Source organism: Centrocercus urophasianus, unplaced genomic scaffold (assembly GCF_019232065.1).
Source record: "Centrocercus urophasianus isolate 14NV4802_14NV808 unplaced genomic scaffold, USGS_Curo_1.0 seq_10, whole genome shotgun sequence".
NCBI classification, from domain to species: Eukaryota; Metazoa; Chordata; class Aves; order Galliformes; family Phasianidae; genus Centrocercus; species Centrocercus urophasianus.
Genome location: NW_024884142.1, coordinates 58,389,547 through 58,411,960, shown reverse-complemented (window position 1 = coordinate 58,411,960; position 22,414 = coordinate 58,389,547). Strand labels below are relative to the sequence as shown.

The window sequence follows — 22,414 nt, the reverse complement described above, 5'->3', positions numbered from 1 at the left end:
TTCATGTGAAAGGTGATGACAGCAGAGAATGGCCAGCTGAGCTGATTTCCAGCAAGGGCATTTTGTAGTTGTTTGTGGCCCTGATTTATTACCAGTTGTCTCGTCTCTCTAGATGATTGGTTATGGAATGAATAGTATTTAAAAATAGATGTCCTGTCAAGTTCCAAGTATGAGAGAGATGATTTCTGAACATGATATGCAGTTAAAAATAATTACCCAAAACAAGCCAAGTATCTCCAAACTTTGCTTTTTGAAAATCATAACTTCCGTTCTTCCCAGCAGTTGCTCTTTTTTTTGTGTGCTCTGCTCCCCTTGTATGTACCTTCCTTAGCTTCATATTTTTCCTTTTGGCTGGAGGAGGGCTACTGTGAATGAGGCCATGACTAGTGCATGGTGTATGTGAGGAAGACTAACAGAACTGGAGAAGCATTTTTCCATACTGTCCTCAATCTTATGTGAGTGAAAGATGGACATGATAGCACTGGGTTCTGCTGCTCTGGGATGTGGCCTTGTGACTGTGCCCCTGCAGCTATGTCAGAGCTGTGACTGGGGACTTCTTTGCTCCTGTGTTCTAGGTACCATCTCATCTGCAGTGTGGATAGAAAACAGCTCAGTGAGCCAGTCTGAAAATCTAGTGAATTAGATGCAGGAAGTCATGATACAGCTTTCACGCTTCACTCCGCTGCCTCTCTCTCTCTCTTCACCTCCCTTATCCAGAAGGCATCTGCAGGGAGAAGAAAAAGGATTTAGCTGCTATCTTCGTGGGAGATAACTCCAATGAAGACTTGAGTTACTTGCTGAGATGCTGCTGTAAATGTTCATACAGAGAAAGCTTGGTGCAGAATGAGCTGAGGACAGTTATCATGTAGGCCTAGACTAATAAACCTTTCGGGTATCTAATGAGAAATTATGGACCTGGTGCTTCAAGAGCCATGAGTAGGGAAGAGTCCTTAGCTATCTATGAAGAACCTGACTGTTTTAAAGTGTCGTCCTTATAACTTTGATTGAACAGCTATTGTTTGCTCTTGAACTTTGCTACCAGTTTATTACAGTATTGTTACAGGAATGCTGAGGGAGTTCTGTCTTGCCTGAAGCCTGTGTGGTGTCCCTGTTCCTGTCATCTTAAGGCCCCAGCTGTCAGAGATGATAGCAAACATGCAGGTGTTATTTTTTTTCCAAAGTAGTCACAGGTGGGTGGGGGGAGTTTGGGGTGGTGCCCATCTTTCCTGTAATTGCCTCTTAATTAGAGCTCTTGTGTTGACTTGTCACTCTTGAAATGCCAGTCCAAATTTTCAAATGGCTTCCAACCACTGACCGTTGCCCCAAGCATCAGGCTGGAGTGTAGGGTGAGCTGTAGTCTGTTCTTGTGTTGCGCTGTGAAAATGGGCCAGAAGAGGCTAGAGAACATTCAGGGTGTTTCTTACTAAGTCAAGCACAAAATCCAAACATGTTCTGGGGAGAGGTTTTTGTATATATTTTTGCAGTAGAGAGCTGTACTGCTTGATGACTGTGTCCAAGATTTAAAGCCAAAGAGGATTTAAGAAGCTTGCCCGTGTGCTGAAGCTTACACTGAGACCTCTGTACTAAAATTCGATGCTGAAAGCTGCTCATCTGACCTGAAGAATGGACTTGTAGCAACCTATGATATTTTTTCCCAGGAGAAAGGCATTGCAAGATCATAAATCAAGAAGTAGAGAAAAGGAACGTTGGTCTCCCCCTCCCCCCACAAAAATAAAACAACCCAAACAAATCCTTGTGTTGCTGGCATTAGCAACCATCTGGCCACTGCAGTGGTTCGTGGCCGCAAAAGAACTCAGCGTTACCGTGATATCAGCCCTTGTATTGTGGAATGACTAGCCTACACACAGGAACAGTTCTGATAACATTTTTGAACAGAAACCCAATGTAGGAGGAAAAAAAAATGATGGATGTTGTAGGTGCCCCAGATGAGATAAAAATTCTGAAGCTTATACTAGTGTCACAGTGCAAATAACTGGAAAGTCTAGAAAGAAGAGGACCTTGGGTTTGTACACAGAGGGGCATTATTTCACTACATATCTATAGATCCGTTTGACAAAAAATAGTCCATGACTGACCTGAAGAAACATGGGGAATACGTTTTAGAGAACTGTGGGGTTTGGATGATGCTGGCCAGTGAGCGTTGAGCTCTGGTGCTGCATGGTGCGGAGCTTGTTAGGTTGAGGATGGGAGTTGTAGCACTGATCTGGCAGGTGCGCTCCTAGTTGGATCTGTATGATGTGGTCAGTCACTTGAACTACATGACATGCTACAGTTAGCGCAGTTGAGGTCTGATTTTTGGTGACTTGCTTGGTGAGGTTGCTGTTTGGGGCTTCTGAATTCCCCCAGGAATCGCATGTTAGGGTGCGTTGCATGTCAGTGCAGCTAAGAAGGTCCCAGCCTCACAGAGGAATGTGCGAGTGGAACGTCTGCTCCAGGGCACGCTTCCATTGCAGCAGCTTCTGGTTTTTGCTTCTACTTCAGTGCTTCTCTTGAAACTGTTTTTTTCTTGTTCGTTTGATGCTGTACCCGAAGCGAGGGGTTATTGGGTTAGATTGGGGCCAACTCTAGCATATAATCCTTATTTCTAAGGCAGAATGCATTTTCTTCAGGAGAAAATGTGATCGAAGAGTTGCATATAATACCTAGCGGATCCTGATGTTTCTAGCTTTATAAAAATATAGTTCAGTGGGCTTTTTTTTTTTTTTATGTGGGTTTTTTTTTTCCAGGATGAAGTGTCACATGGGATGTGGTGGTTGGTTTGTCTATGGGCTGGATATAATGCCTTTGGAACTGCAAAAGCTAGAATGAGAGTAATGGAAGGTCCTAGAAACCTTGATCTATTTTACACATCAGATTTGCTATTGTCCTTCACCTCCTTCCGATATGAACTTCAAGAAATTCTGTGCCTTCTTAAATTCATCCTTAAAGGATTCAAGTTTAGGTGATTAAATTTAATTTCACGATGAAGCCTGTGCTTGACTGTGAAGGCTTTTCTGAGCTAATACAAATGTGTTGAACAGTCCCTTGGAGGAGATAGGAGCCATTGCAAATCGTACCACTGGAGCTGGCTAGGAAGAAGCATGAGTAATTCACACTGCATGATCTATTTTTGTAGAAGTTTTGGTTTTAGCGTGATTTGGGAATTAAAAATGAAATAATAGAATTTACTGCCAGCTTTTACCTGGGAAGTCCTGGTGCATCCTTTTCCCTGTAGCGCTGCCCCTACTGCTGTCAGGGAAGGGGCATAATCAGGCGGTGGTGATGAAGTGTATGTAGTACCCAGGTAGAATGACTAACTGCTGAGAAATGCTTTGCTGATATATTTGTTTTCCACTCTGCGTCTTGCCACCTTTTGTTACACGACCTTATTTTGGCCTTGTCTCTGTTTTTAATTTGTAGTTATGTGCCCACATAATAAAAATTCTTGAAATTGGAAGTCTATTTAGTCTCCCTGGGGAAAGAAAAAAAGGTATGAAAGATACGAATTTCTGCGATGGAATACATGGCTGAAAGATGCTAACATACTGTAGCAGTCATCTGAATTAACTTACATGGCCTGGAATGGGGCAACCTCCTGATGAAAGTGTTCTGCATAATTTGTGTGGGAAGGAGGAGGGAAATTGTGCAATGTTATGTCGTTGTTTTGTGTAACTTATCTTTTTTCTTGTTTTGGGTTCTTATGTCTACTGAACTGCTGATTTTTTCTACCTTTGTGTAAAAATGCACACAATTGTTTTTTTGCCTTTCTGGGGTTGGAAGACAGAGGGCAGAAAAAGAAGTTTTGTTCTTTACAAGATATTATTTCTGCCTGGTATTCCCACTTGCATTGAGGCTCCTTTCATGTTGTTCCAGCACTCTGAAAGGATCTTAACTTGCTATCCTATTTGGAGCCTCTTGTGCTGCCAGAAAAATGTGAAGAGGCTGCAGGCATCTGGGGCTCAGCTCTCATCTACAGCACAATGAAGAGAAGCAAAGAACGAAGTCTTGGCTGCCCAGAATTTAGCAGAGCCAAAAGGTTATCAGCTGACAAGAGTAGGTGAATTGTGATTATCGAAACTTACATTACAGAAAGTCTTTAAAAAGCAATTGAATGAATTATATTTGATATTGGTGAGAATCTATGGCTGTTGTGATGGATTTTAATCTGCATCTGTTCTCTGGGATGCAATGTTGCAAGTGAAGAAATAATGTGTGTGAATTGTGTGGGACTCTCCTCTGCTTTATATCTCTGTATTACTGCATACTTAGAGAACATATCCTCCTTTTTTTTCTTTTAAAATTCCTTTTCCATCGTCTTTTCGTCATCGTCCATCATCGTCATGGGATGAATAAATTGAACTCTGCTGCAGTTTGGAATCTGCAAGGTATCATGAAAGATTTTTTTCAAAGTCTGTCAATTGTGAAATCTGATTTGAGTGAAAATATACCATTTTCTCCTGCTATGTAAGGTTGGATATAGCTTAAAAGTGTTATAAAACCTACTTGTCTGACTGTTTTCCTACACAATTATTCAATTAGTGCACAAAGCAAGAACAAAGAATTTTTGGTTAAATTACTATTTCAAATAATGCAGCCTTAAGCAAGGGGAACAAGAAATGTTTTTACTGCATAAAAAATCCATACAAAAACCTTCAGACTCTTTCTCTAACCCTCCTTTGCAGAATTTAGAGAGACGAGAATAGGGCTGAGAAGCCTGGGTGGGTCAGCCAGATCACATCTTTGAAAGTCATCCAGCTCATAACAAATAATCATCTACTGTTTATTTAAATAAATATGTAACCTTCTGCTATGAAATCCCAGTGTGTGTTTAAAAAAAAAAAAAAAAAGTGTCATTTTTTTCTAAGTAAGAGGAAGCAACTTTAATTGCATCTCTATAATAAAAGGTTGTGCATTAAATCAAGGTGTGTGGTTTTTCTCTGCTGAAAATTAAACAAAAGCTGATTCGGTGATTGTAATTTCCTTTTCATAATAAGCAGAACTAGTTAAGCAAGTCCTTTCAGCTTTAAGTAGCTTCTTAAAGTCCTCTTTCAAATTTCCTTCTGTAAAATAAACAACTAAATTCAATATGAATAACCACATATTTAATTTTGGAGAAGATAGTTCACTTTAAATTCTTGAGTAAGAAAGAACATATATATATATATATATATATATGTATATATGCATGCGAGAGTGACTGATTTTTAAAATGGCAGCTTTGAGGAAGATATATATGTAAAATGTACAGCTAGGTGAAATAATAGTAAAAAATACCTTCTTGGCCCTGAGTTCTTTTGCTTTTTTTTTCTTCCTAAAATGACATTTGGCTCTTCACCATGGATGAAAAATGTGGGGAAAAAAAAAAAATAAAAAAAAAATGACATCTGATCTTACATTTTTCCTTTATGCTTAAGCCAGAGTCCCAGACTCTGTGTTAGTATAAAACAAGCCTGTCTGTTCCCAAACTTATTTTAGATTTGCTCTGCTGCCTGTGTAGTTCTTGACCTGGTGATCAGCTGTGGAGGATGCAGATGGCTATCTTTAGCCTCTTTGAGCTTCCACGTTTAGCTGTGATGTGATCCTCTAAGCTCTCACGACAGTCTTTTGGTAGTTTTGTTAGTACTTAAGAGATGCTTGGTAGACAGAGTGGTCAACTTTTCTTCTATCCCGCTGCAAATATGTGGAATTTCATTCTGACAGGAATTGTTCAGGTCTGCTTTTGATTCATTGTTGGGTAGAAGTCTGGGAGCAGTAGCTTGCCCTGTTCCAAATGGAGTTTTTATATATGCTCTATCTGCAAGGAAAATTGGATGTTCCTGCTTTACTCAAGATAGCTATATAACTTGGCTTGAGAGTACCCTGGGCTGGCCAATGTGCTTTTTATTGGTTGTTTCCCCACCCCGTTTCAGTGGAACTTTGCTGAATTCTCAGAAAAATTCTTACAACCTGACTGTGCGTTTCCATCCCAGGGAGGAGCAGTACTGCAGTGAGCAAAGCGTGGATGTGGCCCTGTAGCTGTATAACCGCATGTACTGCCTTAGAGAGGTTACTCATGAATATATTTGAATATTTATATGGTGGATTACACCATGGTGTCACAGAGCTTTGGCAGGAGATTTTTGCAGTATCTTGCAAGTTCTCTATGCAAAGTTTGCGGTTTCCTTGCAAAAGCTTATATTCAAAAAAAAAAAAAAAAAAAAAAAGGCACATACAAAATTAGCTGAATAAGGATGTCTAAAGTTGAATCTGGCAATGTTTGATTTTGTAAATGCATCTTGTGTTATGGATTGTCGTTTATTCTGTCAGATCTGCAGTTTCTAAACTGTTTACGCAGGGGAAAAGCTTCGTACCTTCTCCAGTGGATATCTATGTTTCACTGGAATTCAAAGTCATATTGTAGACTCTCCTTAAGATAAAAAAGCATTCATTAAAAGTTTCTATAAATTGCCACTTGGTTGCAACAGTGATATATCTCCTGTGGTTTGTTCTGTGTTGTCTGTGATATTAATGTGCTGGAGAAGGAAAGATTCTCTCTTTCCAATTCAAGTGAAATTCTTCATTTTGTGGAGACATTTGAGGAGTGCTTGCTTCCTTTTCTTAATTTTTTCAAGCTGACTTTCTTCTTCAAATGGCCTTGTTCTCCTGTGGCATCCTGCCCAGACTGAGGGGAGCCTGCAGAACGGGTGAGGGGAAGCTCACATCTAAGAATGAAGCTTGGCAAATCTAGAAAAGCAATGGAGATGCAACAGTCAGGAGAAAAAGTGAACATGGACTCCTTGGCGTGCAGTTGAAGGAGAAGTTATCCATGCAGGTCTTCTCAGGTGGGAAGGCTGGGCTAAGGTCAGCCAACTATTGGCACTTAAAATTCAGGACAGAAGGAAGGATGTTGTACCCACTGCCAGTCTTTTCTTCATTAACCAGACCTATGCAAATGAAACCTGGTCTGTTTAAAATTTAACCCCAAGTGAGGACTTCTCTGTGAGCCTTCTGGTTTGGAAGGATCAGTGTTGATGCATAAAAATGGGGAGTAAGTGAACGTGCTTGAAAAGCTTCTGAAAACTCTTCCAGCTTAAGAGAACAGAAAACTGGAAAAAAGAAAAGCATTTTCTACATCTGTTATGTCAAGTTTACATGCAGTTGTGTCCAGCAGGTACTGGATCGGCAATGCAGCTGCTTGATATGCACTGTGTGCTTGTCTGTTTAAAACTCTTATTAATGAGTTTGGATCCACTTACTCATTTTAGGAACCCTCTCATTTTCCAAATGGTTAAACCTGATCTAGACACTGAATTTTAATATGGATAGGTTTGTGTGTCCTTCTTTCATCCTACTCTGTTTCTTTTTTCCCTTTGTAATTTATCAACAGAAATGACTCTGAGGAGATGGCACTGAAGCAGCTGGGACTGTCTGTGTGTAGTTTTCCTGAATTTGGTTCCTTATTGGTGCAACTTCTTAGACCGCTAAATTGCTTTTAAAACCTTTTAATTTAAGTTGGATGTAATCTGTCAGTATAGTTGGCTGCTGGCAATTGTTTGCTTCTTAGTAATCTGACTGTAGGTCTTTGGTTCCTTAAAGTGAACGAACCAGAATGATCCCACTTTATAGATAAAACTTTTCTTGACTGTCTTCTTCAACCTGTGCAGCTCTTAGTGTCCTTCTTATCAACCTTCTACCTGTGTCCTTCTTATCAACCTAGAACCTTCTTATCAAGATGATCTTTTTATGCTGGAAAGGAAGACTGTACTTCAGAATGCATATGCAGCTGAAATTTGAAGTGCTGAAGACCTCTTTATGTTATCATTGTTGTTTTGGAGCACTATCACAACACTTACTGATTTTCAAGGTACTGGTTTCCTTGCAAACGAGGCCTGCTTATTCTGCTGAATAGTGGTGTTGTTTTCTTCCCTCTAGCAGTCAAAAAGAAAAGCCATGAAATGAATCTCCTCTGTGCCTCTTTTCTGTGCTTTCAGTAGTCATAGAGCTTGACAGATGCATATGATGTTTAGGTTATTTGTAACTTAGATCTGCATCTTTGTCCAGGGAAACATCAATGACGTCCAGGAAGATCAGCCTTTACCTTTTACACTGCAGCCTAGTTTTAGTTAAGAAAACAAACAAATCATAAAAGAAAGCAAATAAAAAAGCTTGCCACGACTTCCTGCTTCTTTCTCTTTTATCACTGCAAACGTGGACTAGACCTTCCATGGTGGAAAGAAGACAGGCTTTAAAGACTGTAAGAATGTAATCTTATAGTTACTTTTATTTTCATATAAGCAGTAATTGGATGTAGAAATGTTTCCGGGATAGGGATTTTGAGAGAAGGGCAAGAAGATTGCTGCTGCCTAGCAGAACTGGCCCAAATCACAGTGTATTATATGTGTCAGTCCAGGATAGGCAAGATAATTGGCTTTGTCGTAGAGATAGGAGAATGGAGATGGGAGAGCTTCAGGGTAGAAAAGATTGTTTCTGAAAAAAAACCCAAAACAAAACAGCGTGGGTTTTAGCCCTGAAAGGAGTGACATGTTTAGAAAGCTCTTGTTCCTCCTCTTCCCCTGCACCAAAACTAATGGTAAAATAAAAAATATATTTACACATTTTTGGTCTGGAGGTTTCTTTGTAATGTATTTAAAAAAAACCCAATCCAATCACAGAGTCAGATACTGTTTTCAAGTAACGGAGCCTGAAGCAGTGGCATTTTTAGATCATCACTGCAGCGTGTTTAAAGGTGAGGGAGCTGTATGTATGGGCTTTGTGTGCACATGTATGTACATACGCATATACATTCACGTGTCCCTTCTAAGAATTGTGTTTGGAAGCAGTGAAATTCCTGAGAAATTGCATTCCTTTCAAGTTGAGAGTAATCATACTGCAGTGCATGGACCTGAGATTTTGGTCAAAAGCCTGTAACTGGGTGTTTCCAGTTCTCTGGGCAGATCTGTTGTTGATGCTTTGTCTGTCACTCACTGGATATGAGTTCTTGTGACCTGTCCAAGGGGATGGATTTACCTCCTTGCTTCATTCAGACTGTGTAGCAGGCTTCTGGGCTGTGGGGATGGAGGGAGTGGGACTGATGGAATCTGTGAACGAGAGCAGTTAATATAAACTTGGTGACTGAAATGTAAAATTAAAAAGTAGTGTACGCAGTCCTGAAGTCCTTTTGTTTTCTTGCTGGACCTACTTTTGGTTTAGAGTGTTAGTTTCTGTATATTGCTGTCTCCTTCCTTTTCAGCACACTTTCTTACTTGCAAGTGTGTAAATGGTGACTGCTCAACCAAATGAGCAAGGATGAGGGGTGGTTTCATGGACTGTGGCTGGAAAATCCTAGCTTTACTTTTAGCAAGAGGTCTCTTGCTGCTGGGACGATGTGCCATGCTGTGGTGGCTGTGCCAGGCTTGTGCCTCTAAGGTTGTATTTGTAGAAATTGAAAGCTGGTTCAGCGTTTAAGCGTCATGGATTTAACTTCCTATTGCTTCTTGTTTGTACAATGTTGTAAGTTACCACCTCTCTTGTGCACCCGGCTTTTTGAACAAGGGAATTGTTTTATGATTTTTTTTTTTCTTCCATTTCCTGCATGCGTTTTTCATAAATCCTAAACAAAGGTCTCACGATAACTTGCTAATCCAAACAAGAGGCATACAGTTGCTGTAGTCTGCCTGGCTTATGCTTTTGCAATAGATTATATATAAAAACATGGGATTTATATGTGTGCTGATGCTCCCATCCCCTCCTCCCTTGTCTATCACTTGCTGCCTTTTGCCTGCTCAGTGCCAGAAGGGAAGGACAACTGACTGCAGAGCTGAGCTCAGTAAAGCAGTGCTTTATTGGCAGGCACTGGGAGTCTAGTGACAGTGCACTGGAAGATCTTTTGGTGAAGCTGGCCTCTGCAGTGCAGGCTTTGTTGCCTGTGCTACGTAAAAAGGTTTTGGGTTATGACAAAACCATTTTGGAGAGCATCTCAAGCTGACTGCTTGGAATACTTCTGTTGCATTTGTGTGAAGTTCTATTGGATGAGATCGTTACTTTCTACTTAGGATGTTCACAAAGCTTTTCTAACATTTTTCCAATATGTAGGTCTTTTTTGGCTAATAAAGCACTCTTTGGCATGGACTTAAAATGTGTCAGTTTTTTTATAGATAGCAATTAATCCCTGTTGCAGCTGAGATGCACAGGAGCAGCGTTGGACTTACTGTGACTATATGCTACTGCCAGTGTGATGCAATGGGTGCTCCCAGGGAAGTGCAAGTTGAAGCAAATGAAATGGATACCTCCTTATTCTTATAGCAGTTTTAGTTGTGCAGTTTTATTACAGTCTTTTTTTTTTTTTTTTATCTTCAGAAAAAAAGCTTGACTGGAGCTGTGAAGCTCCCTATTTTCCCCATGTAATTTTTATTAGTAGTGGACTGTGTTGAAAGTGCTCGCTGTCTGCTTGGTTTCTACCTCCCAAGCCCTGCAAGCTTTGAGATTGCTGCAGCTTAAGCCTTTTTGCTCCCTATCAGAAACAGCCTAAATGTGACCATGACTTGTACCTCCCAAATCTTGGCTATTCTGTGACAGAAAGTGGGATTCAGATGAAGGAAAAATGTCTGAATAAACCTTGTTTTCTGCTCGCAGGCTCTGTTCTGTGTCCCTTCCTTGGGCTCCTTGGGGTGTGTGGGCCATAGGATTGGCTATGACTCAAATTGGCATTTTGGGACTCCCGTTCTGATGTCACTGCTGCTCTGGCAGGACTTCCAAGCATGCTTCCTTGTTGGAGCAGTGGTTTTTATCTTGTGCAGCCTTTTTGGAAGCAGGCTGCTGTTGAGGTTGGTTTGCTAAAGCAGTGGAACAAATGTCAAGCCAACTTACATCAGTAGTGCCCTGGGTGGTTTTGGCTGGAACTGGTTGTTGAGGGTGTGGGAAACTGGATGGCCATCGTAGCAGCTATGCTCTGGACATAGAACATAGCTCTGGACGTTTCCATGTTAATGATGCCGGAATGGGAGGAACAACCTTGTTAATGTAATAGGTCCTGATGGTCATGTGGGAGTGGGAAGGGTCAATTAACTCTCTTGTGATTTGTTTTGTGAGCTGATTTTTTTTTTTTAAATACTAGAGAGGTGGTTTATCTTATTTTTTTATTTTTTGCAGGAGTAACTGAGTATATGAAGAAAAGTGGTGAGAAGGATGATGGTAGATGGGGATTGTTAGTTGTATAGAAAGGATTTAATCAAAACAGATTTCTTAAGCTGTGGAGCAGTGCATCTCTGTGTGACTCTGGTCATTTGACCGCATCTACACCAGAGCTGCTTTTCAGTGACCTTTGACCTCGTGTACACTCAGTAGTACAAGTTTTACTAATGGTAGTCAGTACTGAGGTGCTTCTCAATTAAAAAAACAACAACAACAACAACAACAACAAAAAAAAAAAAAAAAAACAAAAAAAACCCAAACCGATTTAATGGAGTTCTATTTCTAATTTACCACAAGCTTAGCCCAACTTCTCCTAAATTACTGTGCTTGTCTTGCAAACTAAGCTCTTAAAGTTTTTATTATGGAGATGTCTGTCCTTCCATGTTTAGGAGTGCTGTATGCCAAAGGATTGGTTTGTTTATTTTCCTGCCTCCTCCTGTGGCTGATCTGAAGTACTTCTGTGATAGGAAGTGACGCTGAGTCAAACTTCTAAAACAAGGAGTGGAGTATGTCAGAGCTAACAGTGATTTTAGAATGCAACCCCGAAGAAGCACCTACAGGCAACAAGAAGTTTAGTTTTGTGATAGTGATGTAAAGGAAAAAAAAAAACAAAAAAAAGCAGCAGTGATATTTTACAGAGCATCATTTGTATAACTGTCTTAAATGATACATAAGCAGTATAACAGTTTATATGAAGGTATATGGGAATAGTACAGTTACAAATTATGTTATGTAATGAACACTGATGTCAGATTGAATTTAGGTATGATACAGAAGTACTCAAATGTTGGGTGATCTGAAGGCAGAATAACAGAAATGGGAGGGTTGCACACTTGTATGCCAGCTGCAACTCACTTGCATAAATACAGCTTGCTTTGGTGTTCTGCTTTTTCTCTGATACTGGAGGAGAGAAAGGAAAAGACTGCTGAAAGTATGTGTTTGAACAGCCTTAATGCAACTTGCCTCACTAATAGCTTTGTTGGTTCAACGTGGCAATTGCCCATGTGTTGACAGTCTTTCAGAAAAAGGAGAGCTGCTTTGTGGCAGCAGCCATTGCCCCTCAAGAGTAAATTGTTGTAGTAATGAAATATCCTCCTGAAAACACCTACTCAGTGATTGCTTGAAGCAGCAAGAGCAATTAAGATGGAAGGAAAGACTAGACAAAGTGAGGAATAAATTGGCCATGGTGTGCCACTCAGAGTGCTTTTTGTCATGCTATGGAGATTGTGGTGCTGGGAATTCCCATCAGCTGAGTGGAATGAGGATCCCCAGCACAAGAGGTCGTGTGTGGTATTTCAGAACTGTAATTGCATCCACTTTGGTGTAAGACCTTTCATCAGTTACTTATGTATTGCATACTCATGAACTCATAATTGTAAGTATAAATATACTTGGTAAATACATACTGTAAAGTACATTAAAGCTTTGTGTATAATTTCCTTTTTTTTTTTCTTTCCTGAATTCAATGGCTTCATTCCTTTACTTCTACAGAAACTTTTTAATGTAAAATTTTATTTTGCTTGTTGTAAGGTTGTTCCAGAAAATATCGTGTGGTTTCATGATAAATGCTACTAAATGGACTAGAGGGAGGGAATGAATTAGCAGAAAAGGTGATGTTTAGACCGTTGAAAACTTGTGCCTGTTTACTCTTCGAGTTTAAGGTGCAGTGCTTTGCAAAATGACTGATAATACTGTCAGTATAGTGCATGCATCTTTTTCAACCGTTGAAGTGGTTTAAGTCCAGGTAAACTTATATTTTTTTACATGACATTTTTATGAGAGTTCTGTGTTGTATCACAGTAATTTTGAAGCAGAAATAATTTCAGAGCTTCATGTTTCAGGTTTGGGAATGTGTGTGATTTACATGACTGTCTTGGCCAGGAAGACTCGTGAAATTTATGGTATCTTTGGCTGTATTCCACTTTTTGCATGTGATTTAACCTTTAAATTCAACTAATGCTTGGTTTCTGCTTGTGACACAAGCCACACTGGTATCACAGTAGCAGTGTGTGTCCCAGCATCATTATATTTGTGAGAGGTTTTAAGTAGAGTTCTTGAGACTGATACTGAGTGATGGTAGGTGAACTCCAGCGTGGTTATGCTGACTTTGCTTAGGAGGTTACTAGGGAATTTTATTATGATTTCTTAGTGGGTGGTGGCATGCAGAGAATAAAAGAATGCAATCCTTCTGTCCAGTGAAGCTTTGGTAATTACTCCTCCACACACTTGAGCTTGAATAACTGAGCCCAGTGTTTTCCATCTGACCTGACAGAAGGCTGCAAAAGATATGCACAAAAGAGCTTGCTGGTAGTCCTTGAAAACAAGTGAGAGTGTAAACACACAGCCTTTCGCTGGCTTGCGGAATTGAATCCCTCATTGTCCTGTGGCTGCTTCCCACCACGTTTCTGCAGTTGGTGCAGTGTGCCTGAGCTTTTCTATTTGGTGAGGTGTCAGCTGGCCTGGTTGTCATGCACTGTGGGATGGGCTGATCTCTGAGCTGGCTGGGAGCTGGGGTGAGTGGCTTGAGATGATGCACTATGCTTGGAAAGGATGTGTGGCTGTCCTCACTGCTGCTGGATCTCTGCCCACGGCTTTGTGTGCGCAGTAACTTTTAGAGAGGATTGTTTTGTTTTGTTTCCCCTCTAGGTAACTACTTCATGTACTTGTTTCCACCCTCGTCTCTTTTCCTAGTGCATGCAGAAACAATATACTTAGGGCGCCCTACAGAAGCTTCAGTTCTCTGCTCTTTGGCTATGAGGCAGACTAACGGCTTTTGTTGTTTTGCTTTTTGCTCCCATCTGACCTCGTGGCCAAGTAGTGGCATGGCACAGTGGCTGTGTGATGGCCCTCCATAAAGTGACCTTGATCATGGGCTAACCTAACAAGCTGCTACTTTGTAGGTTCCAATAGGTCCACTGTTTAATGAAGAACGTGGTTTCACCTCACTTTTTTTTTTTTTTTTTTGCAGCTGTAGTTGTATGAAGGAGAGGAAAACAAAGGCCATGCGTTTTAATGGTCCTTTTAATGACACACTTCTAGTATCTGACAACTTCACTGCAACAATATTTTATCACAAATCTCTGTACTGTGCTATACCAAGCAAAACGTCTGATGCTGAGTTATCTATTGAAGTGTACTCTCTGGCCTTGTTGCAGTCTTGGCAACCTTAAACACAGTGATTTGTGGTTAGTAGTTGTTAAAAGGAGATCAGAGGCTAAGGCTCTGAGATGGTGTGTAAGCTTTGAGCAGTGAGTGGCCTTTGTGAGGGCAAATTAGCAAGAGGTACAGTAAGCCTGTAGTTGAGCTGAAGGCTTTAGTCAGGTTTGAGCTGGAACATACATTGGTGATGTGCTTTTGTGGTAAAGGAGTCTTTCATGAAAGGAAAGCCTTCTATTTTGTGCTGTGTAGTTGTGCTAGCTCCTGTGCATCCAGCACTGCCTTTCTGCTCTGAGCTGAGTTGGCATGCTATTTTTTTTTGTCTTTCTTTTGACTCTGATAAAGTCAGTGCTATTTTGGAAAGAGATGCTTTTGCTGAGTCCTTGTCAGGAGACAGGTTTATCTTCTGGGGAGAGGAGCTCTTTACAATATTTCTGCTGCTCAGGGAAGGTTTGGAGTGGCCAGGAAGTCCTAGTGGCTTTCTGCAATTCCCTTTTTTCCAGGTTAATTAAACCATTTGTCCACTGTGTCGCTATTGTAGAAGTCTTAAGCACTTTGGTAAAGGTGCTGCAGCGGACGGATCGACTCTGCAAAATGCTGTCCTTTCTGCATGGCTTTGCTTTTTGGAAGAGAATGAATGAAATACGTTGTTACAAATGGATAGGGAAGTAGACTGTCTGGGTGCAAGGAATTTAATGCTAATTTTACAAAGACTGGTAATAAAATGTGTACTTACGCTTGCTCAGTGGCAATGGAAAAATAAATATTATGTGCTCTAAATGGTATGATTGAAAAGTTAACGTCCTGCAGGGCACTATCTGATCACTCAAGTGTCCTCGAAGGGCATAAAAATAAAACCAACAACCTTCGGGATGTTTGATGGTGCAGTTAGTCCTGGCACTTTACTAACTGCTATCCCCTCAATCATCTCTGTGACCAATACTGCTGTGGAAATGTGCCTGGGATAAATTTAAACCCAGTCATCTCCTTCCCTTTTTCCCAACAGTAGGAGATCAAGGAGTGTGGTTGTGCTTTCAGGATGAAAGCAGAGTTGGCTGATGGAAGCTTCCTTAGTTGAGGCCCGAAGGCCTTGGCAAGCTGAGGGCCATGTGCTGTTCCAGAAGGGCTTCTTTCTCTGCCATTCTCTGCTGCCTCGAGGCTGAACCCATCATCTCAGCACAGCCTTGCCTGCCTTCCTGGGGAGAGCTTGTTCGTGTTTATAGAATGCAGTTGGAAGGGACCTTCAGTAGTCATGTAGTCCAACTGCCTGACAGCCTCAGAGCTAAGCAAAAGGTAAAGCATGGTATTGAGTGCATTATGCAAATGCCTCTTGAACACTGACAGGCATGGAACAGCTCTTGGCTTAGTAAGGTCTAATGCTGTTTGGAGTGCATATATGTATATGGTGTGCATGTGTACGTATGCTGTACCTATGGCTTTCAGCCACTCGTCCATCCCAGCATGTGGAACCAAAAGGTAGAAGCTGGTTGGTACTGCTGCTGTAACTGATAGAGAGGAAAGGAGTAGGCTCCTTCCATCAGCCTATAGACTTCAGAGTACTTGTTTGCTCTCACACTGTTGCTGGAACTGTTCTGCAGGTATGCACACCTTGGCCAGCATTTGTTGTCATAAAACCAATTAGTTGAAGTGGACTAGAATGGGATACCTGTGGAAGTCTACTCAAAATAAAATCAACTTGCATTAACTGCAATTAAGAATAAAATTTTACAGACTTGCTGTTCTTCCAGCCAATGTTTTCTATGTAGATATAAAAGAATGTATCCAAAGACATTTTCTGATGAAAAATCTGTATGAAATTCCAAAGAAAGTTTTGAGATGTTTCAGTTTTGGAGGCGGAAACTGGCATTTAGAAAGTGGGTGACTATTCCATGCAAGCATAAGGCTCCCACTGAAATACATGTTGTACACTGACTGGAGTGCAAGTACTGAGCTGTGTGGCAGGGGCTGTGATTCTTTTTATAAAGGTGCCTGTAAATAGGAAGGAACCTTCTTTTCAGTAGGAGTGCTCAGCATTTTGAATGAGAAGCAAAATGCAGAAGGCACCTGCGCCTCCTGTTGAGCTGCTCTGGCTCCTCTGGTGCTGCTGGAAACTGGTGACTCAGGGTGCTTTGTGGAAAGGGTGGTGCTGGTTGTGTTTCCCAGGTATGACTGCAACGTAAATAAATCTGACAGACTAATGTGCTCCGAAAGTTTGCCTTGAGTTTACATTTTAAATGCTCCCTTTGGGGTCTGTACAAGATGGAAAAAAAGAGACCTCCTCCCCCTACAGCCCCATTTTGAAGATAAAGAGTCTGTGTATTTTCAGTTGCTCTCGAGGGTATCACATTTTATCTGTAATTCTTGATATTTCATTCTCTGGGATAATCCTGTTGATTAGTTGCAGCAGCCATGTAAGTACTATTTTACAAGAGCTGTCCACGTATGTCAAACCTCATATAACTAAAATGCTGTGTGCTGGAAGTGGTTGGTGTTGGAGCCCTCAGTGTGTGAGAACTGTGATGGTGTCTGTATGCTCTCTGTACCACAGCTGCAATACTCAAACCCATCTTTCTTTCCTACAGTAGTGAGGGCAGTGCTACTTCCTGTACTCCCTATTCCCTTTTCAGAGAGTGCTTTTTGCTGATATGAACCTGCTGTGTGAAAGAACGTTGCAATGGAGATGCTAAAAACTCTTTGTTTCAGTCTGAAGTTGCTGTTGCTTTGGGTTCCAGGGAGTAGAGTAACTGTTATTAAACTAATAACAGTTTCTGTCAAAATTGACTCAAAAAAGTTAGTTTCTGTTTGAGTTTGTGGTTGCCTTTTCAGCATCCTTCTCTTTATTGTTGTCCTCTAATCTCTCTGTTTCCTTGGTGAAGGTCCAGCTTTGGATCACCTGCTAACTCAAAGCACTGGCTTGTCAGGGCAGTGGAAAAATAGCCTGTCATGTTGTTGTGGTGAAATTAAAAATCCTGAATAAAATTATGGGGTGTTAGTGTCATGCAGCATGAATAGCACTTAACTAGAAGCTCGCTGTAGCAGTGTTAGGAGGGGCCTAGCTAGAGAGGTAGTGCAGAAACCCTGCAGAAGCTTGCTCCTTCTCTAGGAAGAATAAGGAAGTCCTTATCTCTTTTCCCTTGGTAAGAAACAGTCTCAGTTTTGGTTGTTTTTCTTCTCCTTTTTCTTTTCTTTCTTTTTTTAATTTTTTTTATTTTTTTATTTTTTTTTAATTTTTTTTCCCCCTTCTCTATAAAACTAGCCTTTGTTTGTGAACTTGTCTGGAGGGGTGGATGTTCAGAGGAGTTAACCAAGGCCTATTTGGAACACAGCTGGAAGTATGGATGCAGTGAAAAAGAAGCTTATTTCCTCTTCTCCAAGTGAAAGCATTTGGGGCTCTTGAAATGCTCCTGGAACCAGATGGCAAAGAAGTGGAAACCCATCTCACTGTAGATGGTTTCATTGCTTAAAGGGGATTTGTTTGTAATTAAAGGATGTTACCCTCTGCTCTAATTATTGCTTGCAGCTTTAATTTCACTTTGAACCTAGTGCTCATGTTGTTCTCAGATGAGATAGAGAAGTGCTCTTAGGTATTTCTGAGTTCATCTTCAAATGAATGGATGAATTATCATTTTTCTTTCTTTCCTCTCTTCTTTTCCTAATGCTGTGCTTTCTCTCTTCCCAATTCCTGTGTAGTACTTTGTGTAGGAAGTGTGGCATTCAGGCCTTCTCTAAGATCTGAGTTGCCCTCTAAGCTGCAGTCCTGAAAACTGTTAAAAGTGTTCTTGTGTTGAGCATAGCCTTGTTCTTCATGATCTGTAATACGTGGGTAAGCAGGTGTGTAATGGGTATATGCATGGGTAAGTAAGTGTGTGGTTTCTACTGATGAGATATTTTTACATAGGCTTGACTCTACTTTTTGCTTCTTACTACAGTTTCAGCTGGTCTGTTTGGTTGGTCTTTTTTATCTTACACGATGATAAGAAGACTAGGCAGGCAGCCATCTACTGCTGAACTATAATAGAGTTGGTGGTATGTACAAAATTTGATTACTGCTGTCAACACCAATGTGAATAAAAGAGAGCATGTACTCTAGGCAGGGAGCTGCGAAACAAATGGCCTATTGAATTCAGTAGTAGTAGGAATAGACCTTCTAATGAATGAAGTGTTTATGGATAATGTGTGCAAGTGTGTAGAACTCTTGAGGTTTTTTTGAAATAATCTCTTTTGCCTTCTTCAGTTGCTTTCTTCTAGAGCTCGCGTTTCTTTCTTGCTTATCAGCTTTTGTGATTAATGCACAAATTTCACACCCAATATTGCAGATTTTGGCAGAAGTCATACCCTCACTTTCTAAAATTCAGCATTAAAAAAAAACAACTTCCTAAAGCTAACTTCCTTGTAGATTGTATCTGATATGAAAATTCATATTGTTAGTTCTTTTTTCGTCTAGGCAAGACACATTTTGTTTTAAAATTGCAGAGAAACTGTCCCTTCCAAAACTTGTCACCCTCAATACTTCATTAAGGTAATAAATATTCTTATTTCTTGAATGTTTTTATTGGAATATTTGGTTTTTGGAGTAAGATTTGCAATTAGACAAAAAACTAATTTATCCTATATGTGGTATGTAATTGGCAGTGGCAGTCAAAGCTTCAGAAAGCGGCTTGAGTTAATAGTTTCCCTCAATGCCTCTAATATCTTAATGCTGAAGTTAAAGAGATAGAGGCTCAGGCATGGTGTGGGTCTAACTGCCCTCACAGGCTGCACTCCTTTGTTAAGGAATGGGAAAGCTTGAAGTGTTGCTTCAGAAATTGACCATTCTGCTACTTAGCATATCCTTCATGTGCCTGATGGAGGAGGTCTTAATTTGGGTTATGGGCCTTGTGAGGGGAGAGGCAGAGACAGTCTGCAGTAGTGAGATGATGTATTGGATTGACAGGAGGGCTCTCCTAGGGAATGCGGGGCTGTTGGGTTGGTAATGCTTCTGGCATGCATGCATGGCTGGCTGCTAATTGTATACTTGGTAGAATTGGTGGTGTCTCTGTCTTGTGCTTTTAAAGTACGATATCAAGTTTAGATTTGTATTTGCTATGGCAAAATAAATTATTTTTGTTTTGTCTCAAAAATAGGAATCCTAGATTTAAAGCAATGTTTTCGTGGTTGTCTTTGCTTGCATGTTCCGTGGGAACGGTTGGACACAAAAGCCCAATTTAGCCCCATGAATGTATGATTGTCTTTATTCATGGGAACAAAACTCTTTTTGTGTGCATTTTTCAGTCTTCAATTTGGAGGAATTCTTAAAATTGGAGGAAAAGGGGAAAAAAAAACAACAACCAAACATCCCACAGAACAAAGCAAGATTGACTCCTAACCGCAGTAAATAAAAATCAAGATTTTTCCTTTTATGTGTTTTCTTCCCCTGTCCCCCAGTTGTGCCTGTCAGGTATGCGATACGGTGAACTGTGTCACACAAGCTGCTTGTGAGAACTGTTCTTATTGCATAATACACAAATACATGCAAATAAAATAGCACCTGCTTTTCTGGTGCAGAAACCAATTCATTCATGTACAGCTTCTCTTTGAATGTGATACCTGTGCTTCTGTGTTATGTGTAGTCTTCTCTTGCATTACTTTTATTGTGAATGCTGGAATCCTGTACAGCTCAGTATCCTAACGTGTAGTTTAGAATGGCGTGGTTTTCAAAACTATAGAATTGCAAGTTCTCTCCGTTTGATTATAACATTGACAACAGGATGTTGAAGGTTGATGGATTAGATTCCCCTTCTGTACTGATGATAAACATAGTTTAAAGGCCCTTTGTAAAATAACTCTTCTGTCATAGCCTTGCTTTATTAACCTCCTGCTTTTACTTATTTGGAATTACTGGACAGTGGTACCTGCATACTACTCAAAGTTTGTGGGTTTTTTTTAGCCTTGATACGGAGGCTTGTGTAGAGTTTTTATGCTGAAGTCTTGTGACAAAATTTTCTTGCGCCATTTTGGAGTGCAGTTGAATGATGACTACTCACCTTGCAGGTTGGTTGTGGTTCCACATTCTATCGAGCATGTGGAAAAAGTGCAAAGGTAATATTGCAAGTTTTTTGCAAAGCAAATGCTAAAACTTTCAGGATTTGTCAAATAAATGTGCTATTTGACCAGTTTGATTTGAACAGAAAAAGTTGCCACCTTCTTTCCTGTTTTCTGAATGTAGGCTGTAACTTGCCAGTGTTTGAAAGCTCGAGTGTTCTTCTGTTTTCATAAGGAGCAGCAAAGCACTGTTCGTTTGTTTTTAAATGGGAAAAACTTTAATTTGGTTGAAAGTTGTTACTCGTTTGTGCGCAGTTTTTTTTTTTTTTTAAAGGTTTGTTTCCTGTTTGATTTGTCAGTCGCTGTGTAACTGAACGTGTCAAACCCTCTGAGGAAAACCAATGCTTCCCTCCCCCTCAGATCCCGGCATGCTGTTCTTGTTGCGGGTATTAGTGTGCGCTTCCTCTCCATCTTCACTTTCCTGTTATTCAAAGAGCGAGCTTCATCATGAGCGTTCCAACAGCCAAAAAAGCCGTGTGGAAAAAGTACGAGGTTGCTGTGCCATGGGACAGTGCCATGCAGAGCTGTTATCCTCCGCTAGGTAAGAGCGTGCTTAAATGTATTTTTACCCAGTACACAGCTGTACTGGGTAAAAGCACCAGCCACATGGATCTGGTATTATCTTCTGTAGAAGCTGCTTTTACTGACTTTGTTCAGGTTCACTGGATATAGCAGGAACAGGTAGTTGAAGGTATGGCAGGAAGCAGTTCAAGGGAAAGACTTTTAATAGTCTCTTTTAGTTTTGGATGCTGCTTTGCTGCAAGCACTGAGAACCATGGCTGTTCAACAGCTACTGCTGCAGGACCTGCTCCTTAATGCTTGTCACAGCTTTTCCTTTCATGTATGAAATGCGATTTCTTCAGCCAATTCAGCTCCTTACTTGAAAGACTTGCCTGCACTTTTCTTAAACTATGCATTGTTATGGTGATTGCAGTATTGATTATGCTTTTATTCTGTGTAGTTCTGCTTAATGTGTATTCTGGGACTTTTGATGCTACATACTTACAACACTTCCTTCAACCCTGAGGTTTTTTTCTTTTAATTTTGATGGTATTTCAGGGAAGCAATATTTCCTGCAACATAGAAGGAATATTTTTTGGGCCATGATGCCAAAGAGGAGAAGAATTTGGGAGTGTTTCCCTTTCCTTTTCTTTCGGCCATCCTGTCCCACCCATCCCTACTGAAATTTCGTGGGTTAACTGTTGCATTATTCTGTAACTAGGCTGGTATGGTAGAAGTGAATTAGAGGATTCTTAATACTTGAAAGTATGCATTTTAGAGACAGTAGTTGTCAGATGAGGGCTGGTTATTTTCTGAATTGATTTTAGGACTATGCTGATGTAGAACTGACCAACCCACTTTGGTCAGTTTCATTATCTTGAATTCTGATGTGATATATGTAGTTGTACAAAAGCTGAGACTAGTATGGTGTGTTGTTTTGTTTTTTTTACAGCTAGAAAAGAAAAACGTCTTGAGATGTAGTGACAAAATGGCTAATTTTAGATAAATGAAATGATGGGCTGAGTCTCTGGTCTTACGTGAGCTAGCTTTTATAACAACGAAGCATGTTTGGATTTATGCCAGTTGAGCTGAGATCAGAAACTTTTCCTTTATGGCCCAAACTGAACTGTTAGAACTGTTGAAAATGTTGAGAAAACTGTGTAAAGTGAGTAAGCTGGCTTTTCATAGTGACTCTGGACATCTTGTTACATTGCTGTTCAGATACCTGGTGTTCTTCAAAATCTGTGTATTCATCTGCTAAAGAGGTTTAACTTCAGTTGATTTCTTTTGTATGCAGATAAGATAAAGTGATGCTTTTGTGCATGTTGGATTTCTTGGGTGGTTCCTGTCCTAACTGGGGCTACGCTGGTGTGTGAAACTTTCAGTGTTAAGAGCAGCTACTCATTTGTTGATGTGCTCTATATGCTTGAGCAGAAATTGCTTAGTGACTGTTTCTTAAGGCCAGCATAGCTCCCTATGAGCTGAGAGCCCATTGTTTTTAAAAGCA

The 22,414-nt window shown here is 40.4% G+C and overlaps 1 protein-coding gene across 3 annotated transcripts in view; it reads left to right on the top strand.

Annotated features, from left to right (window-relative positions):
- The window catches only part of UTRN (utrophin), a 347,751-nt gene that overhangs the window by 9,950 nt on the left and 315,387 nt on the right, over positions 1-22,414 (top strand). For 2 of the 3 annotated variants that reach the window (XM_042814669.1, XM_042814661.1), the window contains exon 1: positions 20,848-20,947. The exons of the other annotated variant lie outside the window; for it this stretch is intronic. In XM_042814669.1, the coding sequence (XP_042670603.1) occupies positions 20,854-20,947 (94 nt within the window). In that variant the 5' untranslated portion in view covers positions 20,848-20,853. Of the gene's footprint in view, positions 1-20,847; positions 20,948-22,414 lie in introns of those variants that run through there. 3 annotated transcript variants of the gene reach the window in all.